At 41.6% G+C, this 17,245-nt stretch overlaps 1 protein-coding gene across 3 annotated transcripts in view; it reads left to right on the forward strand.

Moving 5' to 3' along the window:
* LOC111601341 (transcriptional regulator ovo) overlaps positions 1–14,175 on the forward strand; it is a 49,342-nt gene extending 35,167 nt beyond the window's left edge. Inside the window, exons 3-5 of one of the 3 annotated variants that reach the window (XM_023317871.2) lie at positions 7,681–8,310; positions 11,477–11,611; positions 12,218–14,175. In XM_023317871.2, coding sequence (XP_023173639.2) covers positions 7,681–8,310; positions 11,477–11,611; positions 12,218–13,581 — 2,129 coding nt within the window. In that variant the 3' untranslated portion in view covers positions 13,582–14,175. Of the gene's footprint in view, positions 1–955; positions 1,576–7,680; positions 8,311–11,476 lie in introns of those variants that run through there. The other 2 variants (XM_023317872.2, XM_023317870.2) reach the window with 2 other exon arrangements.
* The last annotated feature ends 3,070 nt before the right edge of the window (positions 14,176–17,245 follow it).

Below are 17,245 nucleotides of genomic sequence, written 5' to 3' on the forward strand. Positions count from 1 at the left end.
CAATGCTCGATCTGTATACGCCCCGTGTTTATGCTGTACTTCCTTGACCCACACAATCCCAAATATGTACCTCAACTTCCGGCTACGCCTTCCTTGACCCAGCCACCCAACCAGATTTAGAAATTTGCGGATACGATCTAAACAAATTCGGGAGATCGCTGCAAACTGCCCATAAATGGTCAAGTGAATCATTTGTTTAAATTTTGTTGTTATTATTATTTTTTTTTTTTTTTTGCGGCGGTGGCTCCTTTATTGTGTTTACGTAGATTGAAAAGTTAATGGGCCGCAGTAGCGCTGTATGAACGTTGATGACGTATTTTGGGAAATCATAACACTAAAAGCGTATATTCTCACAGACACACATGCTCACGGCAACACAGGCACACGCAGTGAGAGAGAACTTCGAAGTGGGGTACCTGTTGTCTTAGTTTTACCTCAGTGCCCCTTCAGTTGAAAAGAGCAACGCTGAGAGATCGCTCACCACGCGAAGAAAACTCACCACCGCTCAGCTGCACACACACCGACAGAGCGTGATTGCCAAACAGGCCTGGCAAACTGTTGATTGGCTGCTCTGCGCGTGCGCCGCGAAAATGGCTGCAGCCGTAGGGAGGCAACGAGCCACATGATTGGATACGCTAGCCGACCGGCCGCTAGCGAGCGCGAATGTGTGTGTGTGTGCGTGTGCCGTGACGTGCGAGTTCCCCATGCTGCGGCGCTCAGCGTACTCAACACGTTTTCGATTCGATATCGAATTTGACGCCGTTTAGCTTTAAGGCGCGTGCCAGCTGCTGCCAAGTAGGGGCAATGTCTCTGGCTCTGTGTGTGCCCGTCCCTCTCTCTCTCACTCTCTCGCACGCGCTCGCTCTTTCGCTAGCTACGCCGCTGTGCCGATGTTGAGTTTCATTCATAAAAACCAAAAGAGTGCACATCTCGTGCCTCAGTTGTGTTCGAACAAGCAAACGCGGCGGTTTGAAAGCTCAACAGCAAACAGAAAGAAAATTCTAATAAGATAATTTCAAACGGCAACAACATAGAAAGATATATACACATAGCTATATCTGTCGCTACAAAATATACCAAACAAAATATTGTGCAAACAAAAGTGTCATTGAAAAATACAAATCAGTTGCAACTCGCACGCCAGCAAAGCTAAAGATAGTGAAAGGATATTTTTCTGCAGAAAAGACGACTGTGCGCTGTGCTCTACCACGGCAGCTGATGAATCAAAATCTGTGCGCCGGCAACGCAGTGATTTGTGACGTACGCAAAAAGCCAAAGCCAAAGCCAAAAACAAAATACAATTACAGTCAACGCTAACTAAAGGCAGTTACCCCAAAAAATGTTAACTTAGGCACTCGTAGAATTTTTATTGATTTTACGTAGCCAGCGGGCAACATTTTTAGTGAACAGTCTGTGAAAATTGCAGAGTGTGGCAAGTGTGTGTCAGCTCGAGTGACTCTCTGTGTGTGCGTACGTGTGTGTGTGTGCCTGTGAGACAGCAGCAGTCCATAGGATTGCGCTGAACTAAAGGGAAAGCAACCTTTGAATTCTTCAGCACGTGCCATTGCGATCCAGGTGAATAACTAGTGCCTAAATTACCTAGAAAATAAATCTGAAGATAAACGAATTAGATAATTGTTAAAAAATATATTTTGTTTTCCATTTTCTATTTATATTTTAATCATTTTGTTGGCGGAAGTCGTAAAATAAAACGCTTGTCGCATTCTTAATTTGCGCCAATAATTTTGATCCAATTTTTATGGAAAATTCGTAGACGAACGAAATAATATTTTTATGGAGGAAATGTCTTGTGTGTTATTCCGAATAAAAAGTTCTTTTACACAGGGAAATAGTCTGCTCAAAGGAAGACTGTGGCGGGGCTCTTCAAGATTTATGATATTCCACTTGAATTTGTGAGTTAGTTATTATATGTTAGCTGTCTATGGCTTATGCTTAGTTCGTTAGTTGTTTTACGAAAATACGCATACTTCAATAAATCTTTGTTCTATTAAAGCTACATTGAAACATGTATAAATTAAGAGAGTTCGTTTTTAGTTTACACAGCTTTTCGTTCGGCATCCCATAGGAAACTTGCAAACAAATAAATATTCTGGGTTAGTTTGAGTGCTACACCCTCAGCTTAATTTGTATGCTGTGTTTTATTTATGCAGCAAGATAATCAGAAAAAGCATCAGCTTTAAATCAAGATTCAATAAATCTAAAAACAAGCAGAAAGTCTTGTTTGTGAATCAATTATTAAAGCACGAATTATTATAATAATAAAGTGTAGCCAAAGAATAAATAATGTTTTCACACTGTTTTAAATATTTTTTTATTTTATTTAATATCAAATTCATTTTTGAATAGTGATTTGGATTACTTAAAAAATTATCAAGATATATCGAAAAGTATTTAAATATTAATATAAATATTCTTATAATATATATAACAAAATCTGTACTGTACCAGATTTGCTGGCTGGGAAATATGTGAGATTTATAACTAAATGTTTAGATGAATATGTATTTGTGGGTACATTTCTCTAGTTTATGCCCAGGCAGTAAGAGGGCAGCGTCTTGCCCTCACCCTCGCTCTCTCCCTCCCTCTCTATGTGGGCGATATTTAACGATCTGAACTTAGCAACGATTGCAATTTTGTTAGATTTTCGCCATGCGAGTGATGCATAAATTCATTTAACGCATAATAAACATTTCTGCACGTTATTAAATATAAAAACCAGATAGAAAAAAACACACCTGACAGCAGCCGCAGCCGCAGCCGCAGCCGCAACTGCCACTGCAACTATGTATGTGTAGCGATATATTTATATGGCTATAGCCTCAGATCTGTATAGCTGTGTAGCATCATACGCATCAGCTGTTTATTTAGCTGCAGGTTTTGTAATTAAATTATTGTCATTGCACTTTGCGCTTAATTTGAGAAGCGCAAGCAACAACAACAACAGCAACAACAACAACAATATATTTTTGTTTACAATTTAATGGCACATCTCGGCGGCTCCGTCGACAGCCCGCCAAAAGTGTTAAGAGGGAGCGCACTAGCTCGGCCCAAAGCAGCAGCCAGACGTAAAAAGCCAAGAAGGAACACAAAATAAAACAAAAACAGAAACAAAAACACATTGAAAAGAAAAGTGTGTATAAAAAGAAAAACAATTAGCAAAATGATTTACACGCAGCCTCCCATGTCCAGCGACAACAACAGCAACAGCAATAGTAGCAGTAGCAGCAGCAGCAACAACAATATTTGCTGCCTTCTCGAAAATTAATTTTTCAATTTTCCCAGTTTTCATTTTGTGCATTTCACAAACAATTTTTCTTTAGTCTTCTTCATTTCATTTTTTCATTTTTCTCCTTTCTTTTTTATGTGTATTTAACCAAATAATTATGACATCAAAACAAAATACCGACGGCTCGTCGAAGAGTCGCTTAACACTCTCGCCATGCGAATGGCACTTTGACACCACCAGCCAGCAGCCAGCAACCAGCAACCAGTGGCCAGTGGTGCTGTGGTGCTGTGGTGCTATGATGTTGCCTGTGCTTGGGGGCTGCCAAGCCAAACAAGCAAAGGCGACGCCCGCCCAACTAAGTGCCCACTAAAATAATTTTAAAATTTTATAAAAATAAGCATTGATGTTGTTTTTACATCTGAATACCCTGTATGCGGCCAACAGGCGGGTGTCCCACTCGCTCTCCACAACTGATCCAGATTAACTCATTAGGATCAAATGAATGTATATTATATATGAACTAGGAAGTATACCAAGTGCATTTGATAGCCTTAAGAACTTGACTTCGATTCTCCAGCAATGAAGCTTATCTAGTAAAATAAATAATAAAATAAAATATTATATTTTATATTATATTTTATACATTATAGAATCTCTTTATATATAATAAATATATATATATTTATTATTTTTTTATTTTTATACATAATGAATTATTGTAGAGGGTACAAAAGCTTCGAGCTGTTGAGGTTGAACGCAGTTGTTGCTATTGCCTTAGTGCCTGCGGCTGTTTATTTTCATTAATTGTTCTCATGAGGAAACACAGCAGCAACACCAACACTAACAACATGCCCAGTCGAAGCTGTTGGCATGAAAAGTGTGACAAAGTGTTACGCATGCAAAGACGGCGTCGGCATAAGATACATTTTCCATGTTGCAGTTGTTGTTGCCGCTGTTGTCGTTGTTGCTGTTGTTGTTGGTGTTGCTGTTGCTGCACTGCTTAACTTGTTGCCTGGCTGAGTTGTCCAGCTGTCCATGGCAGGCTGTCCGAGCCGATGCTGCCCGCTGCGTGAATGATGGACTTTGTCTTTGTCTCCTGCATCTGCCAACTCTCTGATATGGCAGAGAGTTGTTGCAACAACTGTTGCACTGTTGCATGTGAGTTGCATGTTTGTATCTATGCTTGCTGCCCGATACTTTTACTGCGCGTCTTTTGCATTTTGACTAATGACGCCGCCTCTCAAGGCGTTTCTCCAATTTCTTTTTATGTTAATAACCAGCAACAACAACAACAACAACAACAACAACAATAAAAATAATAACAACAATAACAACAACCGCAATTCTTGTTGCTGTTAATTGTTTGGCCTTTGGGCATTTGCTTGGATGCTTTTTGCCCAAGGTTAGCTTAAGATATCGAATCTCACAGCTCTTTATGCAAATCTGCTGCTGTCTGTCATTGCATAACGACAACGACAACAACAACAACAACAACAACACCAGCATAAAAATAACTCGGTACATAAAATAATAGCCAAAAGACAACAGATTGCATTTATTTTTGGAGCCGCTAAGTAGCCAAGTCGATAAGGTCGCCACCTAATCCTCAATGAGGCCTCCATAAATACCTAAAAACAACAATAAAGCACAGCCAGCTCGCGCCGAAGATGCATTGAAGCTGTTCGCGTCGCTGGCTTTGTCTGCGTGTCTCGGCCTGACTGTGGGTCAGCTTCGAGCTCAGGCTCCACTTGCCAAGCTAAACAAATTGGCGCCCATCTATCGAATTGTTAACACTCGAAGAGCAGAACCCCAAATGAAACTGCGCCACCAGTCAGACACACACTCACACACACGCAGACACGCAGCAACAACAACAACAACAACAACAACCGGTTCGGCAAAACTTAATTAAAATAATATCAACATAACAATTTTTATTTTAGTTTTGTTGTATAGATTTTTTATTCTTTTTTTTTGCCTTTCTTTCTTCCTCATCGGAGCTGCGGCTCGAAGCTGTGTGCCAATATTCATTCATGGCAAAAATCTTGAACACTCGACTCGATCTGTCTAAAGACGACTAAGACGGCGACTACTATGCCCAAATGCTATGCAAAATTATGCAGAGTGAAAGAAACGGGCAACAGACACACTCAAGACTTACTGTACGTATAAAGCTTGTATGTGCTTTACACAGTGAGCACCAACTAAGCTGAACTTTAGTTAATAAACGATACACTTAGATATACCCGTTTAATTGAGTCTAACTTTAAAGCGCTTCACATGGCAGGTCTAAATACACCTCCCATAGGCTAGCCCCTTCGAAAGAGATCAGTCGATATCTATCTATCCTCGTGTATCTGTTCTAGTATCTGCCTCTCTCTATATCATATCTATAATGACTGTGTGCAGAACTATAGATACTAGCCTAGACTAGACAACTCTGAAGCTGATAGAGCTAGTAGCTCTAGCTAGACTAAGAGTAGAGCAAATGTTTTGCTTTCTATATATATCTCGCCTAAAGTGTTAATCTTATAGCACACTAGCTTGTATGCTTATTGGATTTGTTCTCTCTGTCTTTGCTGTGCAGCAGTAGCACTTAGGCAATGCTCACTGTAGTAGGCCAACTTAAAATGTAAATGTCTGCGGCACGAACAGCCACAAACAACCACAGCCTGAACGTTGGCAGCTTCGTTCCTCTCTCTCTCTCTCTTTTTTTTAAGGGAGTGTCAATTGTTAGCCAAGTTATTAAGCGCACAAGAAGAAGAAGCTGAGGCCAAGATCAGAGCTCAGATTCGAGCTGCCAGCCAGCCGGCGGACCAGTTCGACGCAAACTGAAAAACCAAAATGAAAAAAAAAACAAACACCGTTCGAGCTGTGAATGATTCATGTGGTACTCGCATTCAGATACAAATCTTTGATCGACTGTAAAAATTATTGACTGCGCCGCATAATTTTATGAATGAATGGAACAACAACAAAGGCAATGGGCAACGGGCAACGCGCAACGCGCAACAGGCAACAGACAACAGAAACACAGCACGCGCTGCCTTCTAGCTATAGCTTTAGCTGCATTTGTATATGTAGGTGTATCTATGTGTCTTTGTGTGTGTGTGTGTCTTAAATGTAATTTCACTGCTCCGTCGCTCGCTCGACCGTCGCTTGTCTCGTCTCGAGTGCACTTTGCCACGGAAATTATGCGTGAAATCAAATGTAAATAAAAAAGCAAAAGTGCCAAAACAGCAAAACCAGCTGGAGACGAGGCGAGCTGAGCGAAGATGCTGCAGATGCTGCAGCCAAGTGTGTGTGGAGGGTTCAGTCGGCGGCCAACTGCTGGCACGGTAGTTATTTTGGCGCATAGCTGGCTGTCAACACGAGTGCACTTGTAATGCAAATCAACGCGGTCAAGTCGAACAGCGACGCAAGACGCACTCGAAGATGACGCCACAGTTGCCACAGTATTCGGTTGACGTAGATCTTGGATATATTGGAGATCTTGGCATGGCCACATAGCCATAGCCACAGCCACAGCCACAGCTTTTCTGTGGGGCAGTCAAATCAGCGCCGTTTGCCAAATTATAAGCCAAGTTTATCGCATATTTAGATTTAATTACGCATTGCGCAACTGCACTTCGCGCTCAAGTTTCTGCTGGCCATTGCGTAAGGTCAACGCTTGACCCAATGTGTGGCCATTAGGTGACCCACTTGCTGGGAGGTGTGCAGCTGTGGGAAAGCCGCATGTTCTACTTCTCACTGTCCACTTAAGAATTTAATCGATATTAATTTAATTGCTTAGCTCGAATGCGAACTGCTAACTGCTGACTGCTCACTGATGCGTGGGCGCAGGCGCAGCTCCCAGTTTGAGCGGCTAAAAACGAAAGTCTTGACAGCAAGATGCCACGCATGACATGAAATTTGTGGCAAATTAAACTGTTTGTGGCTCATAAATTGTGGTAAACGGCTGCGTGTTATGCAATTGAACAGCTGTCATGGCAAATCAATTAAAAATTTTTTCAAAACTGAAAACAGCCTGGCGACCTGCAATTTACAGCTAGCCAGCTTGCCCGATTTTCGGTGTCGACACCACCCGCTGCGGCAGACTCTAGTTTTTCTCTTTTTTTCAACTTTTAATCCAGCAGCAACTCACAACGCATTAAAACAGGCGACAAGTTGCATTGCCACTGCTCGATTTATGCGCCTAATTGAGCCGTGGCAGCGCGAAATGCAATTAATACACAAAATCAGTAATTGTTATCGATTTGTAGAGCTGTGCTCAGTATGGAGTGGAGCTGGAGATCGATACTCTACTCTATACTCAGGGTTATTCTTTGGCTCTATGAATAGTTTTAGGTAGTTGCACAATATTTAGTATAACATTAGTGTATCTAAGAGAAGCTTTAGCCTAATGACATTTATTTTGCTCTTCTTCTTTGCAGGCGGCGTAGCCCCTGGAACTCCATCAGCGGCCATGATCATGGAAGGGCTTGAAACCCTGGTGGCGCCCACGCATCACGCATTCCTGCTCACCGAAACAGCCGCCGCGGCCCATTTCAATGTGCTGAGCTTCGACACGTGCCTGTTCAAGACCAGCACGGCGCAGAGCGGCAGCCCCTCGGCCAGTTACCTGGGCGCCGCACAGTTCGGTGCGGCCAGCAGCAGCAACAGCTCATCCGCCGTTGCCAGCAGCAGCAGTGGCCAAACTCTGCTGCACTACACGACAGCGGTCAGTCACAATCACAACAACAGTAGCAACAACAACTCGGTGCTGCGGGCACGCAATCAGACAGCCACACCCACACAGGGCGGCAGTCCAGGCAACGTGGCAGCGCAGCCGATTGCCGGCAGCGCAGCAGCCGCAAGCAGCGGACGCAGCTCGGCGTCGCACCTGAGCCTGTTGAATACCAGCCAACAGAGTCCCGTAACAGCCACGGAGCACGGCGTGGCCGTGGAGGCGAAACAGCTGATTGAGGCTCTGCCCGGCGATCTCAACACGCCGGTAACCACATCAAGCGATATTCCCTCGTTCTTTGGCCCATCCACAGTGGTTGAACCACCGCCAATAACTGGTGAGTAAAGCGCAAATCTAATATGGTGGGAGGGGCGGCAAATTCCCTACATAAACTTTGATGCGGCGCACAAAGTTAACATAATTTCAAAACATTTACTTGCAAATGGCGGGCCAGAAAAGAAGTCTGCATAACCTGGCTGACTGTTCAGTTGCCAAGATTATTATGCTACGTTAACTAGGAGCAAGCAGTGACATAGCTAGACCATATCAGTCAGCATCCCACTTGAAAATCAGAAGCTTTACTGAGATCCAAGTCCAGTCGCATTCATAATCTTAGAAGCAGCCCGTAAATACATAGGAAACTTCCTCTATGAACTATAAGATATGCATATATAATACACCCTCCCGACAAACACCTTCGCATAGCTGGCGCTGCTCAAATGGAAGGGTATGTCTGTGAAAGACTGCGATAGGTGCGTCGCGTACTTTTGCTTGGAGTTTCTTTATCTGAGCGCTGCTAATGGATGCAGCTGCTACATGCTGCAGTTGCAGTTGCAGTTGCAGTTGCAGTCGACCGAAAAGACTGTGCGGACTCTAAATATGCAACTAATCCGTTGTCAGGCTTAAGCCGCTACATAAATCAGCCTCAGTCGAGGCCAGAAAGCCAGCCAGCAACTGCAGCTCTCTCGCTCTGCCACTCTCTTTCTAGCACACTTGTCGTGGGCTCTCTTTTTAACACTCATTCAACAGAAAAGCACAAACGCAAAACAAGTTCAAAATCAAAAAACAAACATTCAAAAATTCAAGTACCAATTTTATTAAAATTTTGATTTCCATTTTCTTTGTGTTTTGTGATTTCTTTTATTAATTATGGGCCGTGTTAAGAGTCGCTGTAGAGCTTGACATAAATAGGTAAATATAGACATAACACACATATATATATATATATATATATATATATATATTTATTTTTTGATTTTGTGCCTCGAATCAATATCATTTTTGACATTTAATGACTTCAGCGCTATGTGGACTTATTAATAAAAAGTAGCCATAAAATAGCTTTTTATTAATTGCAAATAAATTCAATTGCATACAGAGAGGCAGCTCGCGAGAGCGCTCTCTTCTAAGACTGCACAATAAAACAAAAGGCACTTAATTAATCAACAAAACTACAACAGCAACAAGAACAACTATAATAATACATAATAGCAACAACAAGAACAATGGCACATGTATTAAACATTTCCGTTCAGTGTCAATGTTTCGAGCGCAATTTACTCGGCTCGAGATACGACGCCAGAGTCCAGAGACGATATCAACGACTATATCGTATTATACATATATAGAGTGTAGCTCTGAGCATGACATATGCACAAATGAAAAAAGAAATACACTTCTAATTGAATTAAGGCAAAGCAAATAAAGTATACTAGATTTTCCGAGCACTATCAAAAACAATTGAGTTTAATTGCTCGCGTCATATTTATTTTCTTTTCTTGCAGACAGAAATAAATTGCAAGAAGAGTTCCGTCCAGGCTCAGATTTTCGGTTAGAAGCTCTGCGAGCAATTGGAAATGCATAAAAGCAGACAACATGCATATATACATATGTAGATATAATCGTATATGTGCAATATATTTAACTGAGTAGCTGAAAATTCTAAAAATCGGACGCGCCAAGAAAAAAGTTTCACTCATAAATTTGGCGCAGTCGCCTGACAAGCGGCCCACGCAGCAAACAAATTGTCAGCAAAACAAAAAATAGATATATATATCTAGCAAATAGAAAACATAAAATCGAACAATATAATAATACATGCAAACAATCGAGCGGGCGGCTCTAGCTGGATGGGGGGAGACGCGTATTTATTTTCTAGTTGGCTGCCGGACAATGATAAAGCAGCTTTTAATCGCTAAACTTGGCAGCGGCCGCTGGCATAACTTATGGCCAACTGGATGAGTTATGCGTGTGGCATGTGGCAAGTGGCAAGTGGCAAGCAGCGGGATATGGGTGCAACAAATAGACCAATTGCCATTGTCTGCTGTCTCCAAAAATTGCGTTGCCACTGCCAAATAAACTTAGCATTAATTATGGCAGATGACTAAGGCGACCTCTCTCTAGATTTGCCTGTTCCGCTGCCTCTCAAATACATATATATACATATACACATGTGTGTGTGCACATATATGTAAAAAGAATTCTGTGAATTCAAGCGCATACCCCGCTCAAAAGCTTTGGCCGAGATTGATGTCGCAGCACATTAGGCGCAATGCAACTCAATCAATACGTTAAGCCAACGGCAGTGGCATTAATGACTATGACAATGATCATCATCAGCATGCAATGCTCAGGCCACATGAAAGAAAAAACAAAAAACAAAATACAACAATAACAGCAACAACATCGAGAAAAGGCGTCCAGCAAGAGTCAGTCCAACCGGGCCGGGCCGAGCCGAGCTGTGCGCCCAGCGGTAGCCGCGTAATTAGTCTTCTGGCCGACACTTTTGCCTGGCTAGAGATGAGCGCGTGACGAGACAAACACGATAAGCACGCTAGTTGCCCAATAAGCCTTTAATCTGCTTTATAAAGCAAAAACCCCTTTTCGCTTAAGATTTCTTCTCTGTAGCGCCCAAAGTTTCCTTTGTTTTTCCTTTTGTTCAAGCAACATTCCAACTTGATTTTTGCAGTCTAAATTAATTGCTTTTGAACTATTCCAATTTTCGAGCTTTTTTCTTATTCATAGAATTCTTTAAAAATAATTCTAATATTTTTCTGCATTTAATAAATGTATTTGAGTCTGTAGCTTCAGTCTTCAATTACATTTAATGCGATAATCCTTAACCAGATTAAATTAGAATGAATTGAGAGAGTCGCATTGGCTGCTCGTGCATTGCTGGTCGTGGTTGGCTGCCATCTCTAGCTGCAACTTTGCCAACTTCAGCAGCAACGATGAGCGATGATGCGACCTCCCGTGTTGTTCGATTTCCGCGAAATCAAAGCGCGCCCAGCTGCAGCAGCAGCCCATATAACACTAACTTCAATGCCAGGGCCGTTCAAGCGAACTGTGATTGATATCGAACAAAGGCAGGAGCAGAGGCAAGCAAGCAGAAAGTAGTCCCATCATTCCTATCGGGCTTTTAAGCCGAGCCTAGATAATATCAAGCACCAGAAGGTAGCAGCATAACTGGAACTAACTGAAATCCATTTTTATCCTTATTGCAGGCTCAATTGCATCCGAAGATCTGTCGCTGGAGCCGCAGGTTGTCTCCGCTTCCAGTCCCGTGTTGTCCTCTTGCAGCCCATTGAAGGAGGAGCGCAGCACGCCCCCCGCGTTGACCATTGTCAAGGAAGAATCAAGTAATAATAGTTGTAACATGTACCCACTACACAACAACAACAACAACAACAACAGCCACCACACTTCATCAACAACAACATCAACAACAGCAACGACAACAGCCATAGCCACAGCAAAGCAAACAGCATGCGATACTAGCAACACTGAGAGCGTTCGCTCGCCCGCAGCAACAACCACAACAGCAGCTGGCACCAGCGGCAACACACACTCACAACAACAACAGCTGCAGCACAACAGCAACAACAATAACAATAGCCACTGTCAACACAGTCACCAACAACAACAACAACAACAACAACAACATCAGCAGCATATGAGCTCGCCACAACACCAACAACAATACCAACTCCAACAACAACACCAAATACTACACCAACAACAACAGCAACAATTGCCACATCATCACCATCATCATCATCACCATCATCACAATCACCATCAACACCAACAGCAACATCAGCAACACCAACAACAGCAGCAGCAACAGCAACAACAACACCAACAGCAACAACAACAACAGCAACACTACCAACAACATGCACTACAACAACAATCACAACAACTGCCTGGTAAAATCTCATATCGTGCCGTTTTCACCACGACAGGCAACACCAACAACTGCATGCAGCAGCAGCAACACCAGCAGCAGCAGCAACACCAACAACAATTGGCGTCTCCACAGCTGAGCGTGCTGCCCGGTCAGATGTCGCCGCCGTCAAATAGCCTGGGCAACAGCTGGGGCCTGCCCAGTCCGGACAAGTCGCTCTTCCAGCCGCCAATGTTCAGTCTGCCCGCCCACTACGCCCTGCAGCAGCAGCAGCAACAGCAGCACCAACAACAGCAAGCAACCGCCGCCACGCCATCGCCCTACGACGACGGACGCACCGCAGTGACTGCTGCACAGCACGCCGAGCTATTGGGTCTGAGCATGGACTGCACGCCCTTGAAGCAGACATCGATTTACACGGGCGCCACAGTATCAACTGCTAACTTTGCGGGCCTCGCCGAGCTGCACAGCAGCCACGAGCAATTGCAACAGCAGCAGCAACAATATGCGGTACGCTCACAGCTCTCCGTGGGCACGCCCAAATACCAGTGGCTGGATACGCCCGCTGACTATGTGGCGGCCGCTGCAGTTGTCCAGCAGCAACAGCAACAACAGCAGCAGCAGCAGCAAACCCTGGTGCTGCCTGGGCCCACCTCGTCGGCCAGCTCGAGCAATGCAGCGCTCGGCGTGCTCATACCCAAGCAGGAGACCTACACGGATATGCAGCCCAACTCAAATGGCACAGGGTACTCGAGCGCCTCGGCTGCTGCAGCTGCCGCAGCTGCGGCTGCCGTGCAACTAGCCGAATACAGTCCATCCACCAGCAAGGGGCACGAGATACTGTCGCAAGTGTACCAGCAGAGCAGCGTGCCATTGAAGCTGGTGCCCGTCAAGCCGCGCAAGTATCCCAATCGGCCGAGCAAGACGCCCGTGCATGAGCGTCCGTATGCGTGCCCCGTGGAGAATTGCGACAGGCGCTTCTCCCGCTCGGACGAGCTCACCCGCCACATACGCATACACACGGGGCAGAAGCCATTCCAGTGTCGTATCTGCATGCGCAGCTTCAGCCGCAGCGATCATCTGACCACCCACATACGCACCCACACAGGCGAAAAGCCGTTCAGCTGTGACATTTGCGGACGCAAATTCGCGCGCTCCGATGAGAAGAAGCGCCATGCCAAGGTGCATCTAAAGCAGCGTATCAAGAAGGAATCCAAGCTAAGTCGAGAGCAACATCAGCAGCAGCAGCAGCAGCAGCAGCAGCAACAGCAACAGCAGCAACAGGCTGCAGCGGCAGCCGCAGCCGCACAGCAACAGCAATTGCAACAGCATCACCAACAGCAACACCAGCAATATCAGCACCATCATCTGCTGCACGCTGCCGATTTGGCCAACGTGACCTCCAGTGCGACCAGCATGTAGGCCACAGAGAACTCAACGTCTTCGATTGATTTCAGCATCGAGCGACGACGGCCGACGGACTTTGAGGAGTTGGGCATCGATCTCAGCCTAGCCATCGATATCGATGAAAGTCCCCAGTCATTTGACCTCACCTTGACATCCGACTATGAGACACTGTCCCCGCTGACCAGCTCGCTCGAGTTCAACTATGTGCTGGATAGTCAGGACTCGAGCGAGTTGCTACTGTTCAGTCAGGACTCGTACAGCCAAGGCCTTTAAACTGCAACAAAATACAATAAAAGTTCAATATCTTTCGACTACCTATCTCACGCAGGAATCAATCGCTGATGCTGAATTTAAGCAACAAAAATAAAAAACAAAAATGCAAAAAAAATAGCAAACAGAAAAATGAGAAGAAAAAAAACAATTAGCTAAATAGTTACAAAAGTTGTAGACGTAATTTTTGGGTTGTGCTAGCAGCAAAATCTACGCAAGACATATATGTTAAACATAGCCTAAATATAATATAAACAATTAAACTCGAGCGTCGTCAAGCAGCCACACTAAACAGAACAAAATAAAAACAATAACAAATGCAAAACAAAAAAAAAACAATAAACAAACAAAAACATAGTTACTAACCCAACAAAGTCTTAAAACTAAAAAAAAAGGAAAAACAAAACATAAACTAAAAAGAAATAATATTTACAAATATTTAACTTATGTCTCTAATACTGTGATCTCATGTGTAATAATTATTAATTTTAATTTCCTATAACTAAAAACATAAAATAAACAATTAATTTTTAATACAATTATAATCTTTTTCAACTTTGCATAGCTAATGATCATTTCGAATTATATAAACACAAAAATCTTAAACAAATGAGAATCTAACACGAGAAACTAATTTATTGCAGTTAAGCATTTTAAAGTATATTATTAACTTATTTAGCGTCTTAGTGTTTAAGTTTAACACGCACACGCACACGCACACATTGAAAAACGAAAGAAAGAAAATAAAATAAACTTTAGCATATCATTTTTTGTAATAAGCTAAGAGATAAATGAGCCATTTTTGTGCATGTCATAAGTTACAGGACTTAAGAACTTAAGTTGAATGTGTGTTAAGTAAGGAACAAGAACAAATGAACTTGTGCAACAAATTACGATTAGTTCTAAATATTATTATTTTAAAAACTAAACTTACACTGTGAATCACGTGTTGAAAATGCCTCTTGTACTTCCTTAATTGATTCGAAATCAACGGCAACAATAATTTAAATCTAATTCTAATTGAAATTGAAGGGAAATCATCAATGGATCCGAAAACAAAAAATTTTCAAAATATATGTTACATATTTTAGTTTCTAGTTTGAAATTGCTTTAAGTCTAAGTTGAAACCTTTTTTATAATTAGTTTATTTTATTTTCGAAAATATATAACAATTTTAAAAAATCAACAAAAACAATACACAAAACATATTTTTGTTTTTTTCTTTCACTTCCTATGTTTATTGCCGAGCACTTTATTTTTTTCAGTATCATATACATATTGAATATATATATATATGTTACACCTATATATTTATATTTGTATGTCAATCATCTAGCCTTAAGAGTCTAACGAACAAACCAGGTAAAGTTAGAAACTACATGAAACTCTAGTGCCACTTAAGCAACGATAGCTGAATAACGAATGGACGAATGGAACGAATGGTTTGAGCTACATATTTTATTCTACAGTAAAATATGCCTAAATGATAAGAGCATATTTTGCATAGCCGCTGGCAAGAGACACAAAACTTAGTTTTAAGCCTGGAATCGAGCACAAATGCAAGTTCCAAAATATAGTTAAATAAGAAATTTTGGTAATTCATATTATTTCTCAGAGTGCATATTCAATAAAAGAAAACCCATTTTGAATGTCTTAAATGTACAAAACTGATGAAAAAGTAAAACAGGTCGAAAGAGCCTTTAAAAAACATATAAAAAATATTAAATTTAAATTTTTAAATGTACGAAACGTATGTGCCATCAAAACGAATAAGTAAAAAAATAAACAGACAAAAATGAAATTCGAGCTGAAAAATTTTTAAAAACAAGCTGAAAAAAATCAAAAATATTTGTCACAAAAAATTATATATATATAAATATACATACATAAAAAATTAAAAAAAAAACTAATTAATTTAAATCTGAAATTAAAAACGTTGTGATTTATATTGTTTATTCAATGCATGGTTCAATGTCAAAATATTTAATTCTTGAGTATTCAAAAACCTAAAGGAAAAGTGCTAAGAAATATATGTCCCACATTTGTGTGCGTATGTATTTAAATGTAGCATGTACATACTGACATAATGAAACAAATGAATTATTTATTGATGTTGCTTATGGACAGTTTTTCTGCCATACATATAAACAAAATATATAGATTGGATAGAATTCAGAATTTGGAACATTTGGATAAATGTATTTATTGATGCATTCTTAGCTAGTTAAAAACTATTTGTAGCTAATCAAGAGATGAATATAACAAATATATTAAATTAGTTAAAAAGCTCAAAGTAAAACCGAATAGAAGTTAATTGCGTTTTTATATAGATGTTGCATTGCAAATGTTTTTATGTGTCAAGTTAAGGCCATGTTATATGTTCTTTCATTCAGCTTAAATCCAGTATTAATGTTTTTTCTCAATGTCTTAAGTGTGCACATTAGATAAGAGGTACGAGTACAAGTACATTTCAAGACTTACAATAAGATCTCTCAATTCTCATCTCTAATTTTAAAGACTGTCCCTGCGTTAATCTTAAGCATTCCGAATCAGAACTTTAAGAATTTAGTTCTAACTATCTACATGTGTATATAGGGTAGCCCTTCAGTATGTACGACATATACGTATATATCAATTCCCTTGAACTTGTAGCTGTATCAGTTTTTTGCTATCAACGACTCTTGTACGATCCATATATACATGTAAATGTATATATCTTCCTCGATCTAAGTTTATATTTTGTGTCAGTATATTCTACCATATAATCAAAACAAATATACTATATATAAATATATAAAATGATAATAACAATATGCAAATTTGGCAACAAACTACTTTTTGAACAAATAAAAGAGAAAAATTCAGATTCAGATGTGTTTTTCATTATGGCCATATAAATTACAGCAACATACATTTCAATCAGGCATATCTATGTGCCATATAAAGCACTGTCCATATTGCAGGTATGAGCAACGAAATGCAGAGCGCTAATAAAAGCCCGCAATAAAATTGAAAATAATAGCCAAAGTCGAGCTGAAGACGACGACGACCAGCGAGCAGCGACCAGCGACCACATCGACGATATATGCCGGCACTCAAAACTAATGAAATGTTCCAAACTCTAAAACGATGCGCTCCTCCACTTGGTGGCAGCCACACGCGCTCGAAAGTCGCCCGACTAGCGAACCCAGCAGCAACCGCTGCCCCTACCCAACCGCTGAGCCCGTGCCGTGCGTTGACTGCGCAGCCGGCAGCCGCCAGCGACAGGCGCATGTCGAGCCTGAAATTCTTCAGCTTTGCCTAGCCAGCCAAAGACAAGCAGCCGACGCAGCGCGGCGATGCGACGTTGCGACGTTGCGACGTTGCGACGTTAGCCGACCAAAGTTATGAGCGCAATTCTATCGTAAAA

The sequence above is a fragment of the Drosophila hydei genome, unplaced genomic scaffold (assembly GCF_003285905.1).
Source record: "Drosophila hydei strain 15085-1641.00,03,60 unplaced genomic scaffold, DhydRS2 tig00008139-arrow-pilon, whole genome shotgun sequence".
NCBI lineage: Eukaryota > Metazoa > Arthropoda > Insecta > Diptera > Drosophilidae > Drosophila > Drosophila hydei.